The sequence below is a fragment of the Carassius carassius genome, chromosome 36, assembly GCF_963082965.1.
Source record: "Carassius carassius chromosome 36, fCarCar2.1, whole genome shotgun sequence".
Classification (NCBI taxonomy): Eukaryota; Metazoa; Chordata; class Actinopteri; order Cypriniformes; family Cyprinidae; genus Carassius; species Carassius carassius.
In genome coordinates, this window is record NC_081790.1 from 17,455,979 (window position 1) to 17,473,137 (window position 17,159).

A 17,159-nucleotide genomic window follows, 5' to 3' on the forward strand; every position below is an offset into this window, starting at 1 on the left:
CTGTGGTTTAAAAATAAATTCAAGTGATGAAGTCTGACAGTCATTAGTGTTGAGTGCTTCTGTAAGGTAAATCCTGCCTGGTTTAAATGATTCAAAATGACTAACAGTTGAAGACATTCATTTAACATTTAGAAAGGTATTTAAAAAGTAATCAAATGTAATCAGTTACATTAATAAAGTAGTTGAAATAGATACACTACTTAAACCACACTGACAACAAGTTATAATGAGTAACATATTTAAATGCAAGTCAGTGTAACACACAGGTGTCTGATTCATTTGTTTGAACGAATCAAATGATGATTCAATGATTCTATCAAACATAAACTGTCACTTGTTGCCACCTACTGGCAATGTTACACGCAAAAACGTTTAAAGACTAAATACGGGGAACTACCTTGCTGTATGTGATAATAGCCAAAATTTGTTCACTGTAAAAATCATACATTTTGAATAGGACATTTTTGTTTATCCTACATTTTCACATCATACATTTTCTAAATAAAACATTTTAATTAATATCATAAAAGTGATAAAAAATGCTGTTAAAGCTTCAAATAAAATGCATATTTAAGCATGAACATAATCACGAATACACAATAATAAATAAACAATGAACCGTAACTGGAAATAATGAAACTGTCACAGAAATACTGATATTTTTAGTGTTTTATTTGACTAACTTAAACTTTGCTCTAGTATCAGAAAAAAGAACATGCAATCTGGGTACATGTGGAGGTCGTTCACAGTACAATGACATCAGTCTGTTACAGTACATTCTTGTGCAAATACTCCTCTCACCAACATGTGGATACTGAGGGACTTCAGGGCCTTTTGCCATCAGAACTGGGTTTCTCTGAACATAGAGCATCCTGAGAAAGATATGTGCGGCTGTGCACGTTCTCTCACTGGCCCTGTGCCTAGCCGAGTATAGATTTTAATTGACACTACTGAGGCCTTCTGTATAGGCCTTCTCGTAGCTTAATACAGTACCTTTATACTATCAAATATAATTATTTAATACTCAAAATACACATTTTAGCCTCAATATTTCCAGTGATTCTGCATTCTAAATTATGCACTTTTACAGCATTGTGATTCTCCATAACACATTACATAAATTAAAAATCATGCTTACAGATTAATACAATCTAAGTATATTTACTATGCACTTACAGTTTTGTTAATTGAGTATTTTTTGCAATTAGTCAACCTCAACATAAAGTCAAACACAAACCCCACAATTCCTGTTTAACACAATTGTTTTAATAACTAGAAATTAATGTTTTAAATGGCTTGAACATAAATTATATACAGTGAAACCGATGTAACCTTTCAAGTCAGACTTCTCCACATGCTCTGCACTGTACATGTACAGCGCTTTATACAGTTCAGAAATTAAAGTGCTTGAAACAGAGCCTATGGCCATAAAATATATATATATCGGGTTGACTCATATAGTTTTCAGGCTTCCACTCCTCTAAGAATGAACAGGCTCATTAAATGAACAGTGACCTTTCCTGGGGGTAGAAAATGTAATCAGTTTTCAGATGTCAGGGCAGTTTTAGAACTTTCAGTGAAAGGAAATTTTGGCGGCAGTGACTCACCTGCATAATCCTGTAGTACACTCTATGTTGTCATGGCAATAGGCTCCATATGGTTTGAACCCCATGATTCGCCACAGAGGGGACATTCTTATCTTGCGGTGAAGTACATGCGATGACCGGAGATCTGATCGCACCTCAGGAGTCACTACTGGCACAGTAGATACCTAACATACATTTTTCAGTCAGTAGGGAACACATGCTTGCTTTCAACATATAGCATAATAATAATACGTTTATTTATTATTTTAATAAATGTGTTGAAATTAGCATCACCTAACATTATGTATTGTCCAGTATTAGCTCAGGTTAACTTATGTAGCTAATGTTAACAAATTAAACCTTACTGTGAAGTGTCACCTAGTAATACGATAAATGTAAATGCATTTTTAACAAAAGAAATATCCTGGTATCCGATGTTCTTGATACCGTGAGGGGGAAAAATTGTTGGAAAGAGGTTTTAACTCACCTGGTGCATCAGCACTAGCAAGGATAATGTGCAAAATCCAAATTTTGCCAGGTTAAAGTGAAGCAGATGCATTTTTGGTGATGTTATTTCCCACAAAATTTCCAGATCCGGTATGTCCGGTATGTCCAGATGACTACTTAAGCTTTGCAATGACCATGTGTATATATAACCCTCCGACATTGACCTTTCCTCCCCACCCTCTCTGTCTATCCGTCTCTTCTGGGCTATTACTCTGCTAAAGGCCATGGCCAAGATAAAATCACATGTTTAGTAAATATTTGAGAGTTTACATAAGCTTTGGCAGTACTTGTGTATCATCCAGCTTCTGGGATCGATGGGAGTAAAAAAATTACAGTCTCTCAAAAGTGCTGCCCTAAATGTTTTAGAGATTCAGAGTAGAATACTTTTACATCATGATTAGGCTGTTTCGTTTAAATAAATGAATAAATGAGTTGTAAAAAGAAAGAAATATTATAAATCATTTTATAAATGAAACATAAAAGCTAACAAATTACATTTTATAGATAAAAATGAAAACATGCACTGTTAAAAATACATGTACCACATGTACCAAATGTCAGCTGTGATTTTTAGAACTTTACCATTAAAATATGATGGAAATGTTTTAGGTTTTATGGACTTAACTTTCATTTATTGTTCTATTTTGTACCTTCATACTGAAAATTACCACAAAAGCACAGCTGTGTTGAATAAGTGCATTAGCTTTCCCACAAGCTGAGATAAATACTATATGTAGAAGGTAAAATAAAAATGAATAAATATACATTTAACAACACACAATGTAACCGACAACAAAATATCTAAAAAGAAACATAATGAATGAAAAACTATCAGATGTGTGCTGTCAACGTAAATGTATGTTTATTTCCCCCACTGACTTGTTCTTGTGTGGCCTATTCTTTTCAGTTGCAAAATCTGTACATTTAGCAGTATTTTACTTTAAAATGACATGATATAAACCATTAAGTTTATTACAATTTTCACCATCTACATAGAAATGGAACTTACACATTTTAACAATTAACCTTAGCATTTTATAATCCTTTACTGTTAAAACTGCAGTAATTTTTACAGTGCAAGATTTAATATTGGGATTTTGCAGGGAAAGTTACCTGACAGCAGATAATACAAAGATGTTGCTTATCTCTTCTTCAAAATTTTTAAATAACTTCAAAGAGAAAAGTATGCTTTCATCTCTCTAAATCAATAGGTGATCAGGTTCACTCAGATAACATATGGCCTGTTCATACGAAGAATCTTGCGCGCCATTGCATCAGTCACGTATTAATAAAATTAATATAGGCCCTAATGAATACATTATGAATACAAAACATGGAACAGGCAGACTAATTTAACAGATAGCCTACTATTAAGACTGCAGACGTATTTCGCTTGGTCTTGAAGCTAATTAATTATTATTTACAGTATGTAGTTTTTATGCATATCTTTAGGGGAGAGCAGGGGCGAAAGTACCATTTTTCAGAAAAATGATAATGTTATAGACAGAGATATATTTCTGCTGTGGTCAGTAACTCATAAGTGTGGTTTATCAATACCAGGTGGTATTTTGTAGAAATGTAGAAAGGCTTCAGTATAATTTCAATTTGAACATAAGTTGCACATTGTTACTTTTGACCCCATCGGTTAGGACGAAAGTAACACACAGGTGGGTTAAAAGTAACACAACAATATAAGCTAGATTTATTTTCTGTTACTCTTATTTTTATTAAGTATACCTGACTATGATTAAATTACATATTTATATTTATATTTATATTTTTATTTTAAATTTAAGTTTCATCAAATGTCTCAAAACCCGACTGTACATACTTTATTTATTTATTTTTATTTCAGTGTATTTTTATAAAACATTTTTTCAACAGAATGAACAATATAATAATTAAATTACATTGGCATATTATAAATTCTATACATAATGTAACAGTAGGCCTATTCATGACTCCATCTGGATAAAACCAGACCACTGTTTGTCTTTCTGACCCTCACTCAGACATATTCTTTTGGTATAATATGACATAAACATTTTAATAAATGATGCAAGAGACAGAAATTCACAGAATAGCATGTACCGGAACAAAATAAATACTTCTTGTCACTGTAGCGGGACAAAAGTAACAACTGTTACTTTCGTCCCGACAGGAACTCCTGGCATTTAAACCCGATTTACTTTTATACTAAAAAACTTTGATAATGCAAACTTTAGGATGTGTTAAAGCACTAAATAACCTGTAGATTGATCATTACTGTGACACATGAAACAAAAAAACAACAACACAACTAATAAAAAAAAATTACCGCTTCAATAATTTACTTTTTGTACTCGAAAACAGTTTTACCGACCTAACTGCGGGAAATGATGAGGAAATCACGTGATATTTCTCAGCTCCATCAAGGATTGAATGCTGAAAATACCGTCATAAAAAATCGCTTTGTTACTTTCGTCCCACGTTACTTTCGACCCCGCTCTCCCCTATTATTATTTGTCACAATGCAGGACCATTTAAAATTAACTTAATGGTGGGAATATTAAAAGTGAGGACAGCTAAACATTTTAAATATTCATATAGGCTGCATTGTAAATTTAACTTCAATAAATCAATTTAATTTAATTCGGAAAAACTCAATTCATGCGGATCGTCATCCCACTGGTGAAGGGTGAAAGTTCAGCATGCGCTCAAATGACAGAGCAGTGTGATCCAGTCCCACAGTCTATGTATTTAATCGGCACAAACTGGAAACAAATTATTTGTTTGAAAAATCTGTGGACTATCGTTATTTGTGATGTAGGCTATGATTTCATGTTTTTTATGGGGAACAGTCTTGATGCAGTTTAAAAAGTTCAAAAAGATAAAGTCATACGGTTCATGACAACACAAAGTCCGTAAAGTTCAGTAAAACGTAATTGTGGTAACAAATGGAATCACACTTCGTGATCATCATCATGTAGCCTACTGTAGGCTCAATATGTCTGCACTGTCATCTATAGATGGCAACATTGAGCCACTCATTGATCGCCTGTGTGTGTGAAACTCTCATACTTATGGTAAAATATCGCCTGAATCAATTAAAAACATGTAGAACTTTTTTCTGTTTCAATAAATACCAGTAGTGCTGCTACTGATATGAGCTGTTTATTTTCTTATTTTATTTTGCAGGGCTGAGTGGAACGTAACTAGCCTACAGTCGGTTAAAGAAATCCTAAAATGATTTGTGTTATTTTTTAATAACACCCCTTAAGAAAATTAAGTGTGCCATACTTTGCATCCTTTTAAAAAGAGTATTTATTAATGAGATCTACTACATGCAAAGATTATTACACACTTATTGCACAATTGAATAAAAATGTATTACAGTTTGTTATTATATGCAATTATCTGAACTTTAGAATGCACATTTTATAGCTTAATTACATAAGTGAAATAGCCTATTGCTAAATGTAAAGCTGTTAAGTTAAAAGTGTGTTACAAAACCTTATGTATACTCAAGAGGCCTTTTATTTATAATATTAGTCTACTGTAGTTAGTTTTTAAGTTTTTAAAATATACTTTTACAAAATAAATTTTTAAGATTTGAAGTACACTACAATTATATTCAATTCATTTAAGTGTGATTCTTTTCAAGGGATTAAATACGTAGGCCTATACAAATGAAATGATAAAATGTAGATAGCCCACTATCACCAAAACAAAGAATAAAATAATAAAATAATAAAAACTTACTAAATAAAAGTTATAAAGAATAATGGGTCTGGTTCTGAGCCCGAGTTAGGTCTAAATAAATACAGATTTTGGACACTATAGCACATGTGAGAGGCATTCTTAATCGAATACTGTTCTTGTATCTCGGCTATCGGCTATTCATGTCTTCCGCAGATTGTACGTCGGCGCTTGAGTGACATAAGATAACAAACAAGGTAAGTGTTTACTAGTTTCACTTTGATCTAAGTACAGTCAATGTACGGCATGTTAACATTATAAATACGTTTTGGAACAGTTCTACTTGATGCCACGGCTGTTAAGTTTATGAAAATTACAGCTGGTTAGCATGCAACCCTTTAGCTATCCCGCTAACCAGCTCCATGAATATTCTTGTGAATTTGTCATAATAGTACATCATTGCTGACCTCTTGAAGCATGTTAGGAGGAGGGTTGCATGCGCTTTTTCTATGCCATTTTGCCGCAATCCAATATATAGCTTATATTTTTTGCTAGCTAATTGGCTAAGCTACAATGGCCCATATCTGAAGTTTGCTGATGTCATTAGCTTTGGTTCAGTGACTCAACATGATAAACCATCAATCTTATCTGCTACTTTTATCAGCTAAATATAGTATACATAAATGTAAATATGTTGGGAATTAGTTATTGTTTTTTATCTTTAAAGGCAGAAGTTCAACAATACCTATAAACAATTTTAAATTTGATTATAAAATATTTTGTTTGTAAAATAACTAATAACCTAAAATAACCTAATTTCTCCTCTGGCTGTATTTGTAAATCTTTCAAAACCAATAATAAAAAAAAACTTATTTATATTACAGTTAGAAAGCTAAAGATGCTTCATAGTTATGATTTGAATATTTTTTCTGCAGTCAATATAAAATTGTTATTGTGATGTTGTAAGTTCTGTATTTAAAGATCATTTGCTTTGTTATTTTTAATCCAGAATCATAATGCAGTTAAAAGCTGTGGTGTAAATCATTGCCAGGTTGCGGTTCTATCTAGAAGTGCGTGGTAAACATTAATAGTTGGGTGTATCCTGTCAAGCTTTAACTCAAATGGAGTCTCTTATGCTCAGGTCAAAGGACATTTCCATGTCCTCCACATTCTGGAGGAAAGATGGACAACACAGGCTATTGTGGCGAGAGCTTCAACAGCTTGCAGAGCGGAACCAGCGATGAGGACATGGTGGAAATCGCAGGAGCCACGCTGGACTTCTCCAGCACCGATGACGTGCCTCCTCTGGACCGGGACTATGGCTCAGGTGAGTGGCTGATCTGTCCATATACACATGTTGCATCTGTAATGAGATGAGACAAAGGGGATCGAAAATGGCCCCAGTGGTGACAATATAAGTCATATTATTTCCCCAGTGTAGCTGAAACCCAGTTCTATCCTTATTCACTTGTGTTCTTTTCTTCATTTTTATTGTCATTCACAAGATTCCCATAGATTTTTTCGTTTCTCTCATCATACGATATAGGTTTGGGGGCAAATTTGTAAAGTATAGGTCTCTGGCGTTTTTGTGTCTGTGAGAAAATAGCGGTGAGAATCCACTGAGGTCACAACTTTGGTATTTGCCGCCCCCCTAATAGAAATCCTTTTATTACTGGGATCATAGTGTCCCCTCTAGTTATTTCTATTGTAGCAATTTCATGATTTGAGCGGTGTCAGGTTTTCTCATCCATCTGTTTCCTTTGAACTTCCTCAGCGCTTGATATCAGTTTCTTTGTTTTGTGTTTGCTGTGTGATTAGGTACTTCCACACAGTATATGGGTTATTTTTTTTGCTTCTTGTTTTTTTTTTTCATAAACAACCTTTGCCTTGTATGCTTTGAATTATTATGACCACTATACTTTGTAAATAAAATAAAGTAACTTGTATATAATTAAATTCGGTTTTTAGAAGATTGTATAATTATTAACCATAGCTAGTTATATTGCTTTTTTGTGGTGTCATTTATTTCCTGTTCTTCGTACTGGTAAAAATCTTTCTATGAAAGTCATGTGAAAAACTGCGAACACTGGAACAGGAATGTGTGCACTACCATAAATTTGAATTGACAACCTTTGTCCCATTAAACCTGACAACCTTTTCCATTAAAAGCCCAAAAGAAGTAGGCTATGTAATATATAATGCTTGTTATTTAATATTAAATGTTGCTATATGTGTCCCTGGACCATAAAACCAGTCTTACGTGTAAATTTTTCTAAATTGATGTGTGGTTTATTAGGAGCGGACAATAATTTTTTTTTTTTTTTTTTTTTTTTTTTTTTTTAAATCTGCGGTGCAATAAAATCTTGTCCAAATAAATTCTTGGCAATGCATATTACTAATCGAAAATTAAGTTTTAATAATTTTAATGTAGGAAATTTACAAAATATCTTCATGAAAATTATCTTTACTTAATATCCTAATGATTATTGGCATGAAAGAAAAATCTGTAATTTTGACCCATACCATGTTTTTTTTGGCTATTGCTTAAAATATACCCTAACGACTTAAGACTGGTTTTGTGGTCCAGGGTCACATATATTTAACGAAAATACAAATAAATATTGAAATATACAGTAGAGTCACTGCGCAATATTACATGCATATCAAAACTCTACTGTTCAAAAGTCGAAGTTTAAAAAAAAATCTAAATGATACTTTTATTTGCTAAAATTAATCAAAAGAACAGTATTTTATATTATAATATTTTCAATAAAAATATTAATCAGCTGTACTGTTTTCAACATTGATGGTAATTAGAAATGTTTCTAAAAAAAAAAGAGAGATTTCTTGACCTTATTAGAAATATTTCTGAAGAGGGAAAATTCAGCTGAAAATGCTAGGAATTCAGCTTTGGGATACAGTGTAATAATATTTCATGATGCAATTTAAAACATAAAAAAGCAGATCTCAGTCTTCTGAACAGTAGTTCATTTGCAGATGATTTTGATGACTTTGTATTTATTTCCTAGTTCAAGAAAAGGGAAGTTTTAAGGACTGCTAGTTCAAATTCAGGTCTTCTGGCCCCTCTGGCCTTTTTGGTGGAAACAGTACCAGATTGGCCTCCAACATCCTGTAGGTGGAAAAAGGGCTCTTGTGATCATTTTGGTATTCCACCTGAGGCCTTTAACTGTCACATCCGGTTATTTATTTTGTACTTTTAACCTGCATGCATAATATCTCTCTCTCTCTCTGTGCAGGTGGTTCATATGGAGTTAGTAATGGGCCTAATGGGATTCCTAAACTGATGGATTTACTAGATGAACCAGTGCCTGGGGTCGGCACTTATGAAGACTTCAACACCATCGACTGGGTCCGGGAGAAATCTAAGGACCGGGATCGCCACCGAGAGGTGACTTTTGAATCTTGTTTAGTTTTAAACCTCATCTATGCTCAGGAAGAAATGAATCATGCATTCACTTCAGTTTGTTTTTATTTGGGATCTTTAATTTCTCTTCATGTTAGATTGCTGCCAAGAGTAAAGAGTCAACCTTGGCTCTGATGAAGAGTATCAGTGATGCCTTCTCTGGCTGGCTTCTCATGCTGCTCGTAGGACTGATGGCAGGTTGGATTGTTTTTATAATATTGAAGCATAAGTATCATAAAGTGATTATAGAGCACCAAGTCAATGGAAGAAAAAATGAAAATTCTGTCATTAATTACTCATTTTAATGTTTAATCAGAGAGCTTTCTGACCCTCCATTGACAGCAAGGGCACTACCACATCAAGGCACAGAAATGTAGTAAGGACATCATTAAAATCGTCCATGTGACATCAGTGGTTCAACCTAATTTTATGAAGCTACAAGAATACTTTTTGTGTGCAAAAAAACAAAAGTAACGACTTTATTTAATGTCAGTCTTCGACACACATTCATAACAGCACTACGGTGCATGTGTGTGTATTCCTCTGCTTGTAAACAATGTGATTCTACGTCAAAACACTGGCTCCTGCATCAATTATTGAATAAAGTCGTTATTTTTGTTTTCTTTGTGCACAAAAAGTATTCTCATAGCTTCATAAAAGGTAGAGGTTCAGAAGCCTCTCGGATTTAATAAAAAATATGATGAATATAAGATGAATGAAGGTCTTACGAGTTTGGAACAACATGAGGGTGACTAATAAATGACAGAATTGGTTTTTTTGGGGGGGGGGTGAACTATCACTTTAAAAGAGCATTACATTTCCTTTGAAATATCATCTGGCCTCTCCATGAAGTTTTATAGCATGTGCTGTTTTGTTTGATTTAAGGTGCCCTGGCTGGTGGCATCGACATCTCTGCCCATTGGATGACAGATCTGAAGGAGGGAGTGTGTCTGAACGGCTTCTGGTTTAATCATGAGCACTGCTGCTGGAACTCCAACGAGACAACCTTCCAGGAAAGAGACAAATGCCCCAACTGGAAAAGCTGGGCAGAGCTCATTGTCGGTACTAATGACGGTCCTTTTGCTTACATCATGAATTACCTGATGTATGTGTGCTGGGCACTGCTTTTCTCCTTCCTGGCTGTGTCTTTAGTCAGGGCCTTTGCCCCGTATGCTTGTGGCTCTGGAATACCTGAGGTAAGCAAAAAAAAATGTAGTACCAGTATAATATTTAATCTTAGATTTCAACACACAGGTTGTTATGTTGCTAAATAGATGACTGTTATAATGTCCTAGTTCTTGTATGGCATTCTAGATCAAGACCATCCTGAGTGGGTTTATCATCCGAGGCTACCTGGGTAAATGGACTCTCATGATTAAAACCATCACCCTGGTGCTGGCTGTGTCATCTGGACTCAGTCTGGGCAAAGAGGGGCCACTGGTCCATGTTGCCTGTTGCTGTGGCAACATCCTATGCCACTTGTTCACCAAGTACCGTAGGAATGAAGCAAAGAGACGAGAGGTACGATGAGTAAATGAAAATGAGATACTATCCACCATAAATTCACAGTATAATGTTAATACATTTTTGTGCACAAATAGAAATCAAAGTAACTATTAATATTTTAGTTTTTGCACTGAAAATAAAATTTTAACCCCTTCTATGGCTCTGAAAAATAAACATTTGGCTTTAATAAACAACACTCTTGTCCATCATGTCCAATAAAATTTCAATTCCCCTTTAGAGTTTATAACTGTTTTGCTGTATTCTTTTAATAAATGCAGCCTTGGTGAACACCTTTCAAAAACATTAAAAAATCCAACAACAACAAATTTATAAAGGAGGTTAAGGTGTTTTTAATGAGCAAGGCTAGTCTATCTCCCATTTCTCTCTTTCTAAAAATACAGCGGCATTCGTTGTGTTACATTTTTGCGGCTTCACCCTAAGGACATTCTGGTTGCCTGTTTTTGTGGTTTTATGTTTAAAACTTACTCATTGTGAGAATGTTTTTTATCGACATCATGAAGCTGAGACCAAACATAGTATCAGATTTTATTTTTTTAGGCCTTTGTTGATCCAAGCCTTTCGTGTGATAAGCCTGGTCTATTGTTTCAGTTCTGTCTCTCTTCTGTTTGTATGTTGATTAGGTATTGTCTGCTGCAGCAGCTGTTGGTGTGTCCGTAGCTTTTGGTGCACCAATTGGTGGAGTTCTGTTCAGTCTGGAAGAGGCAAGCATATTCTTATAATACAGTACTTATGATTTCATCCACTCTGCATTATCTAGTGTCATTTTAAGTAGAAACACTCTCACTTTTTCCTGTAGGTGAGTTATTATTTCCCTCTGAAGACGCTGTGGCGCTCTTTCTTTGCTGCGTTGGTGGCGGCCTTCACCCTTCGGTCCATCAACCCGTTTGGTAACAGCAGGCTGGTGCTCTTCTACGTGGAGTTCCACTCCCCTTGGCACTTGCTGGAGCTCATACCCTTTATCCTGTTGGGTATTTTCGGGGGAATCTGGGGAGCTTTCTTCATCCGTGCAAACATTGCATGGTGTCGTCGGCGGAAGACCACACGGCTGGGTCACTACCCTGTTTTGGAGGTGCTGGTTGTTACGGCGGTCACAGCTCTGCTGGCGTTCCCCAACAGCTACACGCGTATGAGCACCAGCGAGCTGATCTCTGAACTGTTCAATGATTGTGGTCTGCTGGATTCCTCACAGCTGTGTAATTATGCCAATGTGAGCGTCACCAAGAGCAGCAGTGATGCTCTGCCTGATAGACCAGCAGGACATGACGTGTACACCGCCATGTGGCAGCTCTCACTGGCCCTGGTCTTCAAGATGCTCATCACAGTGGTGACCTTTGGCATGAAGGTACAGGGTCAAAGCCCCAGATTATCTTCCTTTTCTTTCATCCATCCAGTCTTTCTTTCTTTCATCTATCCACTCATCTTTTCTATCTTCCTTCAATCCTTCCATCCTTCCTTTCTTTCTTTATTGCTTCCATCCATCCTCCCCTCCCTGCATCTATTGACGCTTCCATCCCTGCTTTCCATCTGTCCATCCATCATACTTTCATCCATTCTATCTATCTTTATCCCATCCATTCCTCCCTCCATCCATCTATCATATATTCCTTTTTCCCATCATCCATATTTTCTTCCATTTCTCTAATTGTCCATTTTATGTTCCCTTCATTCCTTCCATCCATCCATCCATCCTCCTCTCCCTGCATCTATCCCCACTTCATCCTTCTTTCCATCTGTCCATCGATCCATCCAACTGTCTTCCTTTATTCCATCCATTCATCCCTATACCGTCCATCTACCATATATTCTTTTTTTCTATCCATCCTTTCTTCCAAGTTCTTCCATCCATATTTCAACTCAACTTACATTTACTGTCAAAATGTCCACCATTCATGCATTTCTTTCTTTCTTTGTCCTTTTTTCCCATTCTTCCTTCCACTGATTCTATTTTCTCTTTTCACTGTCCATTCTACCTTCCTTTCTTTCTTCAATTTATCTGTTCATCCTTTTTTCCATCAATCCATTCTATCTTGCTTTATTCAATCATCCATCCTTCCTTTTTGTTATTTTTATCCATAGACATTCATTCATCCCATTTTGTTCTTTTTTCCATTCTACCTTCCTTTCGTCATACTTCCATTCATCCACTTTTCTTTCCTTCTTTCTTTCTTTCAGTCATCTATATCTTCTTCATCCTTAAATCCATTCATCCATCCATCTTGCTATTTCTGTTTATCTTTTTTTCCATTCTGCCTTCTTTTCATAATGCATCATTCTTTGTTCATTTGGCACCTTTCCGTCTTTCTTTCTTTCTTCCCATTATCTTTTTCTTTTCATCATCAGTCCATTCATTATTCCATTCATCCATCTATCAATACATTCTGTCTGACATTCTGTCCAATCTATTTGACTTTTTCATCTCTCTCTCCATCTTAGAAAGACGACAGTTTCTTGACAAAATCTCGACCCTTTTTTTTAATATATATATATATATATATATATATAAAGAATTTTGTGTTTACTGCACTGTTGTGTCCTGTGTGTTCCTCCAGGTGCCCTCTGGCCTCTTCATCCCCAGTATGGCTGTAGGAGCGATTGCAGGCAGGCTGCTTGGTGTGGGTATGGAACAACTGGCATATTACCATCATGACTGGGTAATCTTCAGAGGCTGGTGCTCACCTGGAGCTGACTGCATCACCCCTGGCCTCTATGCCATGGTGGGCGCCGCCGCCTGTCTGGGTATGAGTCTATTCAAATTGTCTACTATTATAAATGTCTCCAGGTACTGTTATTCATTCCTATCTTTCTTTCATAGGTGGTGTAACTCGTATGACTGTCTCTCTGGTGGTCATAATGTTTGAGCTAACAGGCGGCCTGGAATACATTGTGCCTCTCATGGCTGCCACCATGACTAGTAAATGGGTTGCAGATGCTCTGGGTCGAGAGGGTATTTATGAGGCTCACATCCGTCTCAATGGTTACCCCTTCCTGGAGTCTAAGGAGGAGTTCAGCCACAAGACGCTGGCCATGGATGTGATGCGACCCCGCCGCAGCGACCCCCCGCTCTCTGTGATCACTCAGGATGGGATGAGCGTCGAGGAAGTCGAGTCGCTCATTGCTGAAACCTCATACAGCGGTTTCCCTGTGGTGGTCTCACATGAGTCTCAGAGACTTGTGGGCTTTGTACAGCGCAGGGATCTGGTCATCTCTATTGGTAAGAGAATTCAAGATTCTTTTTTTTTTTATGTGCATCTTTCTTGGATCTTGGACTATGCTGCTGCTGATGAACATCTTGGTGGACTCAGCCAAGTATCTCAGCCAAAAATGAAAATTCTGCCCTCATGTCATTTAAAAGCTTTCTGTCTTTTATTTGTCCATACAATAAAAGTTTATTTTATAACTATTATTTTGGACCCCATTGACTTTCATTGTATGGACAAAGAAGTTTCAACATTCCTTCTTATAGAGCTCATGTGAATTATACTGTAGTTCAATCATGAGAAGGTTTATTATTCTCTGTTTTGCTCTGGCAGAAAATGCTCGTCAGCGTCAGGAAGGTGTGGTTAGTGCCTCCCGAATCTTCTTCACTGAATACACACCTCCACAGCCACCCAACAGTCCTCCTCCGTTGAAGCTTCGTGGTATCATGGATCTCAGTCCATTTACTGTTACCGACCACACTGCTATGGACATTGTGGTGGACATCTTTCGCAAGCTGGGTCTGCGCCAGTGTCTCGTCACTCACAATGGGTAAAACCTTGCTTTGCTTAGCTTAGCCTGTCAGTCTTCAAGTTCTCCACTAATATTATTGGTTTAGTCCATCATTTACACATGTCAGAATTATTACACATCACATATATTTGGATAAGCTCAATATAATCTTGTTCCTGTTTTTCCACAGGCGTTTACTAGGCATCATCACCAAAAAGGACATTCTGAAACATATGGCCCAAATGGCCAACCGAGACCCTGACTCTATTCTCTTCAACTGAAGTGCCAAACTGGCTGTTAGGAAATGCCAGTCAGTTTGAAACCACCCATTGGGCAGAGAACACCAGTCTGGCCAAATTATTTGCACTACAGAACTGTCAGTACTGGGTTAGCTTCCATTCACACTGTGAATCCATTTGGAGAGCCTCATTGGCGCAGGCGATAAAACTGCAGGATGGAGGATCTTCAGCAACATTCAATGTACTCCGGCAACTATCTTAAAAGTGGGATTGAGTGCAACCAAGTGTTGGTGTTTGCAGGTAGTCAATCTATAATAACATATCAGTGCATCAAAACATATCACAATATATACCACACAAGCAAAACTGTAACATTTCGTAGCATAAATCTAAATGTAGATATTCACGTACCCAGCCTCTGTTGGATCGTATTACTCATACCAAAACACCTCTGGTGAAAAGACCACATTGTCATCTTTCAGGTTTTAAGAGACATTCTTGTGTATGTCAAGAGGAAGTCACAAGGAATCAGTAGCAGATGTGCATTGCATATTTCCCTGGAGTTCTCCTGCCTTCCACTACAGAATGGAAGTTAATCACAAGTTAAAACCATGATTTGTTGTTTACATGTTTTGTCTTTTTTTTTTTTTTTACTCTGTTTAAATGTGCACTTGCAAGTATTCAAGCATCTGGAAGCTCACGGGACGAATGTTATTTAGTTTTAGCTGAATCTTAATGCTTTATGAGTCATTTATGAGTCATGGAGGTGATTTACAGGTTCCTCATTTTGTCACGTTTGTTTCCAGACTTGTAATCAGTCATTAGAAGCACCGTGCAGTTTCTGCCAAGAAATGACACTTTAAAAGACTCATTCTCTACAGATTTTTCAGATTATATGCACTTTTTAAAAATTCAGCTTCATTTTTACACTACCATTCAGAAGTTTGGGTTCAGTAACATTTATGTTTTTAGAATAAGTCTCTTATGCTCAACAAGGCTGCATTTATTTGATCTAAAACAGTAAAACTCTAATATTGTGAAATAATATTAGTTTAAAATAATGATGTATTTTAAAATGTAATTCTCTCTTGTGATGGCAAAGATGAATGTTCAGCATCATTACTCCTTAAGTGTCTTAAGTGTCACATAAATCTTCAAAAATCTTTTTAAAAGCTGATTTGCTGCTTAAGAAACATTTCTCTTTTGAGGTTTGATTGTTAAATATGAAGTTCAAAAGAACTGCATTTATTTATCATAGAAATAAGATTATAAATGTCTTTTCTGTCTCTTTTGATCAATTGAATGCATCCTTGCTGAATAAAAGTATTAGTTTCTTTGAAAAAAAAAAAACGTACTAACCCGAAACCTTTGGTCAGTACACTATGTGGTTATCAAATGTTTTAATACCACTGTTAAAATTACACACTATGTAGCATTTCTCTATGCAAGTTAGGTTGGCATTATTTTTGGACAATATGTATGTGCAATCACATTATACTGTTAATTTAAGTCATATTTTTACCTTCAAATTCTGAATTCTCTTTTAATTCTCTTATCACAATCTCTAATTATCCTATAATTAAAATAAAGAAAAATCAGAATCTTGGCTAAATGGTACACGCTTTCTCCATTAAAAAATGCTGCTTTTATGCATTGCCTGTATCATTTATATTCCTATCACATGCATGTCCAAATGTAACCTCAGCATGCAATATGTAGTCATCTGAATCATGTAATTGTATTGTTCGCATATCAACCCAGATGTTTCCATTTTAGTGTTGAAGCCTGCGTCTGTTTGGCTCAATCTTTTTTGGAATATTTTGCATTTCTCTGCTAGCACACCACTTTTATATTTATGAAACTCACAGTGGGACACTGAGTGAATGCTAATATCTCTGTAAGCAGTGCTTAAAACACCTGAAGTGGCACATTAGCTTGGTTTGTTCTCATTCCTTAGCTAATTTTCACAGTATTTCCATTTTTTAAATCAAAATGACACTCATTTTGATAAATAAAGGGCCACTTTATTAAGAACATCCATATTAATTATTGTTGGGAAAATATGAAATGGTTGTGTGCTGTCATTTCTGGGGGTTCTTTATACTTATTGTTTAAATTGTGTAAATTTGTTTATGTCAGCTTTATCCATTAGTGTTAAATATGAATGCCTCATTATCATTGTAATTTATTTGTAAGCACTACATGAAATATAATAATGCAACATGCTCTTTAAGGTTTCTTTTCAGTGTGATATTTGTTGATTAATGCTGTTCCTCATGTTTCTCAAAATTATTTCAAGATGTCTTTCTGTCCTGGAGCTTCAGGAAAATGGCATTCTTTTGAAAAATGTTAGTTTAACTTTGGATTGTTTTGATAAATTTGAGTGGTGCAAAGTCTCACTCTTCATCCAACCCTATTTTTGGCTCTAGATTATTTGCTGGATTTTACTTCAGATGTCACTGAATGACAGGTTTGACTCATAAAGTAGTA

The 17,159-nt window shown here is 35.8% G+C and overlaps 2 protein-coding genes across 2 annotated transcripts; one reads left to right on the forward strand and one right to left on the reverse strand.

The window, feature by feature from the left end:
• Positions 1-651: 651 nt before the first annotated feature.
• LOC132117333 (liver-expressed antimicrobial peptide 2-like) lies at positions 652-2,225 on the reverse strand. The gene is made up of 3 exons (XM_059526569.1): positions 2,074-2,225; positions 1,608-1,771; positions 652-1,520 (listed from the first exon to the last, which is right to left on the reverse strand). Exons 1-3 carry the CDS (start codon positions 2,143-2,145, stop codon positions 1,481-1,483), a joined length of 276 nt encoding a protein of 91 aa, XP_059382552.1. The 5' UTR covers positions 2,146-2,225; the 3' UTR covers positions 652-1,480.
• A 3,724-nt stretch (positions 2,226-5,949) lies between these two features.
• Positions 5,950-16,902, forward strand: LOC132117334 (H(+)/Cl(-) exchange transporter 5-like). The gene is made up of 12 exons (XM_059526570.1): positions 5,950-6,028; positions 6,913-7,098; positions 9,029-9,180; positions 9,294-9,393; positions 10,081-10,391; positions 10,510-10,716; positions 11,343-11,423; positions 11,519-12,064; positions 13,272-13,458; positions 13,535-13,933; positions 14,253-14,469; positions 14,621-16,902. Exons 2-12 carry the CDS (start codon positions 6,954-6,956, stop codon positions 14,709-14,711), a joined length of 2,436 nt encoding a protein of 811 aa, XP_059382553.1. The 5' UTR covers positions 5,950-6,028; positions 6,913-6,953; the 3' UTR covers positions 14,712-16,902.
• The last annotated feature ends 257 nt before the right edge of the window (positions 16,903-17,159 follow it).

Excerpts from the sequence above, each read along its gene's own strand:
- LOC132117333 (XM_059526569.1), bottom strand. The coding sequence starts at position 2,145 with ATGCATCTGCTTCACTTTAACCTGGCAAAATTTGGATTTTGCACATTA. Across the intron at positions 1,772-2,073 it reads TGCTAGTGCTGATGCACCAG|GTATCTACTGTGCCAGTAGT; the intron begins GTGAGTTAAAAC and ends AATGTATGTTAG. Across the intron at positions 1,521-1,607 it reads TGTACTACAGGATTATGCAG|GAAAGGTCACTGTTCATTTA; the intron begins GTGAGTCACTGC and ends TTCTACCCCCAG.
- LOC132117334 (XM_059526570.1), top strand. The coding sequence starts at position 6,954 with ATGGACAACACAGGCTATTGTGGCGAGAGCTTCAACAGCTTGCAGAGC. Across the intron at positions 10,717-11,342 it reads ATGAAGCAAAGAGACGAGAG|GTATTGTCTGCTGCAGCAGC; the intron begins GTACGATGAGTA and ends TATGTTGATTAG. Across the intron at positions 14,470-14,620 it reads TGTCTCGTCACTCACAATGG|GCGTTTACTAGGCATCATCA; the intron begins GTAAAACCTTGC and ends GTTTTTCCACAG.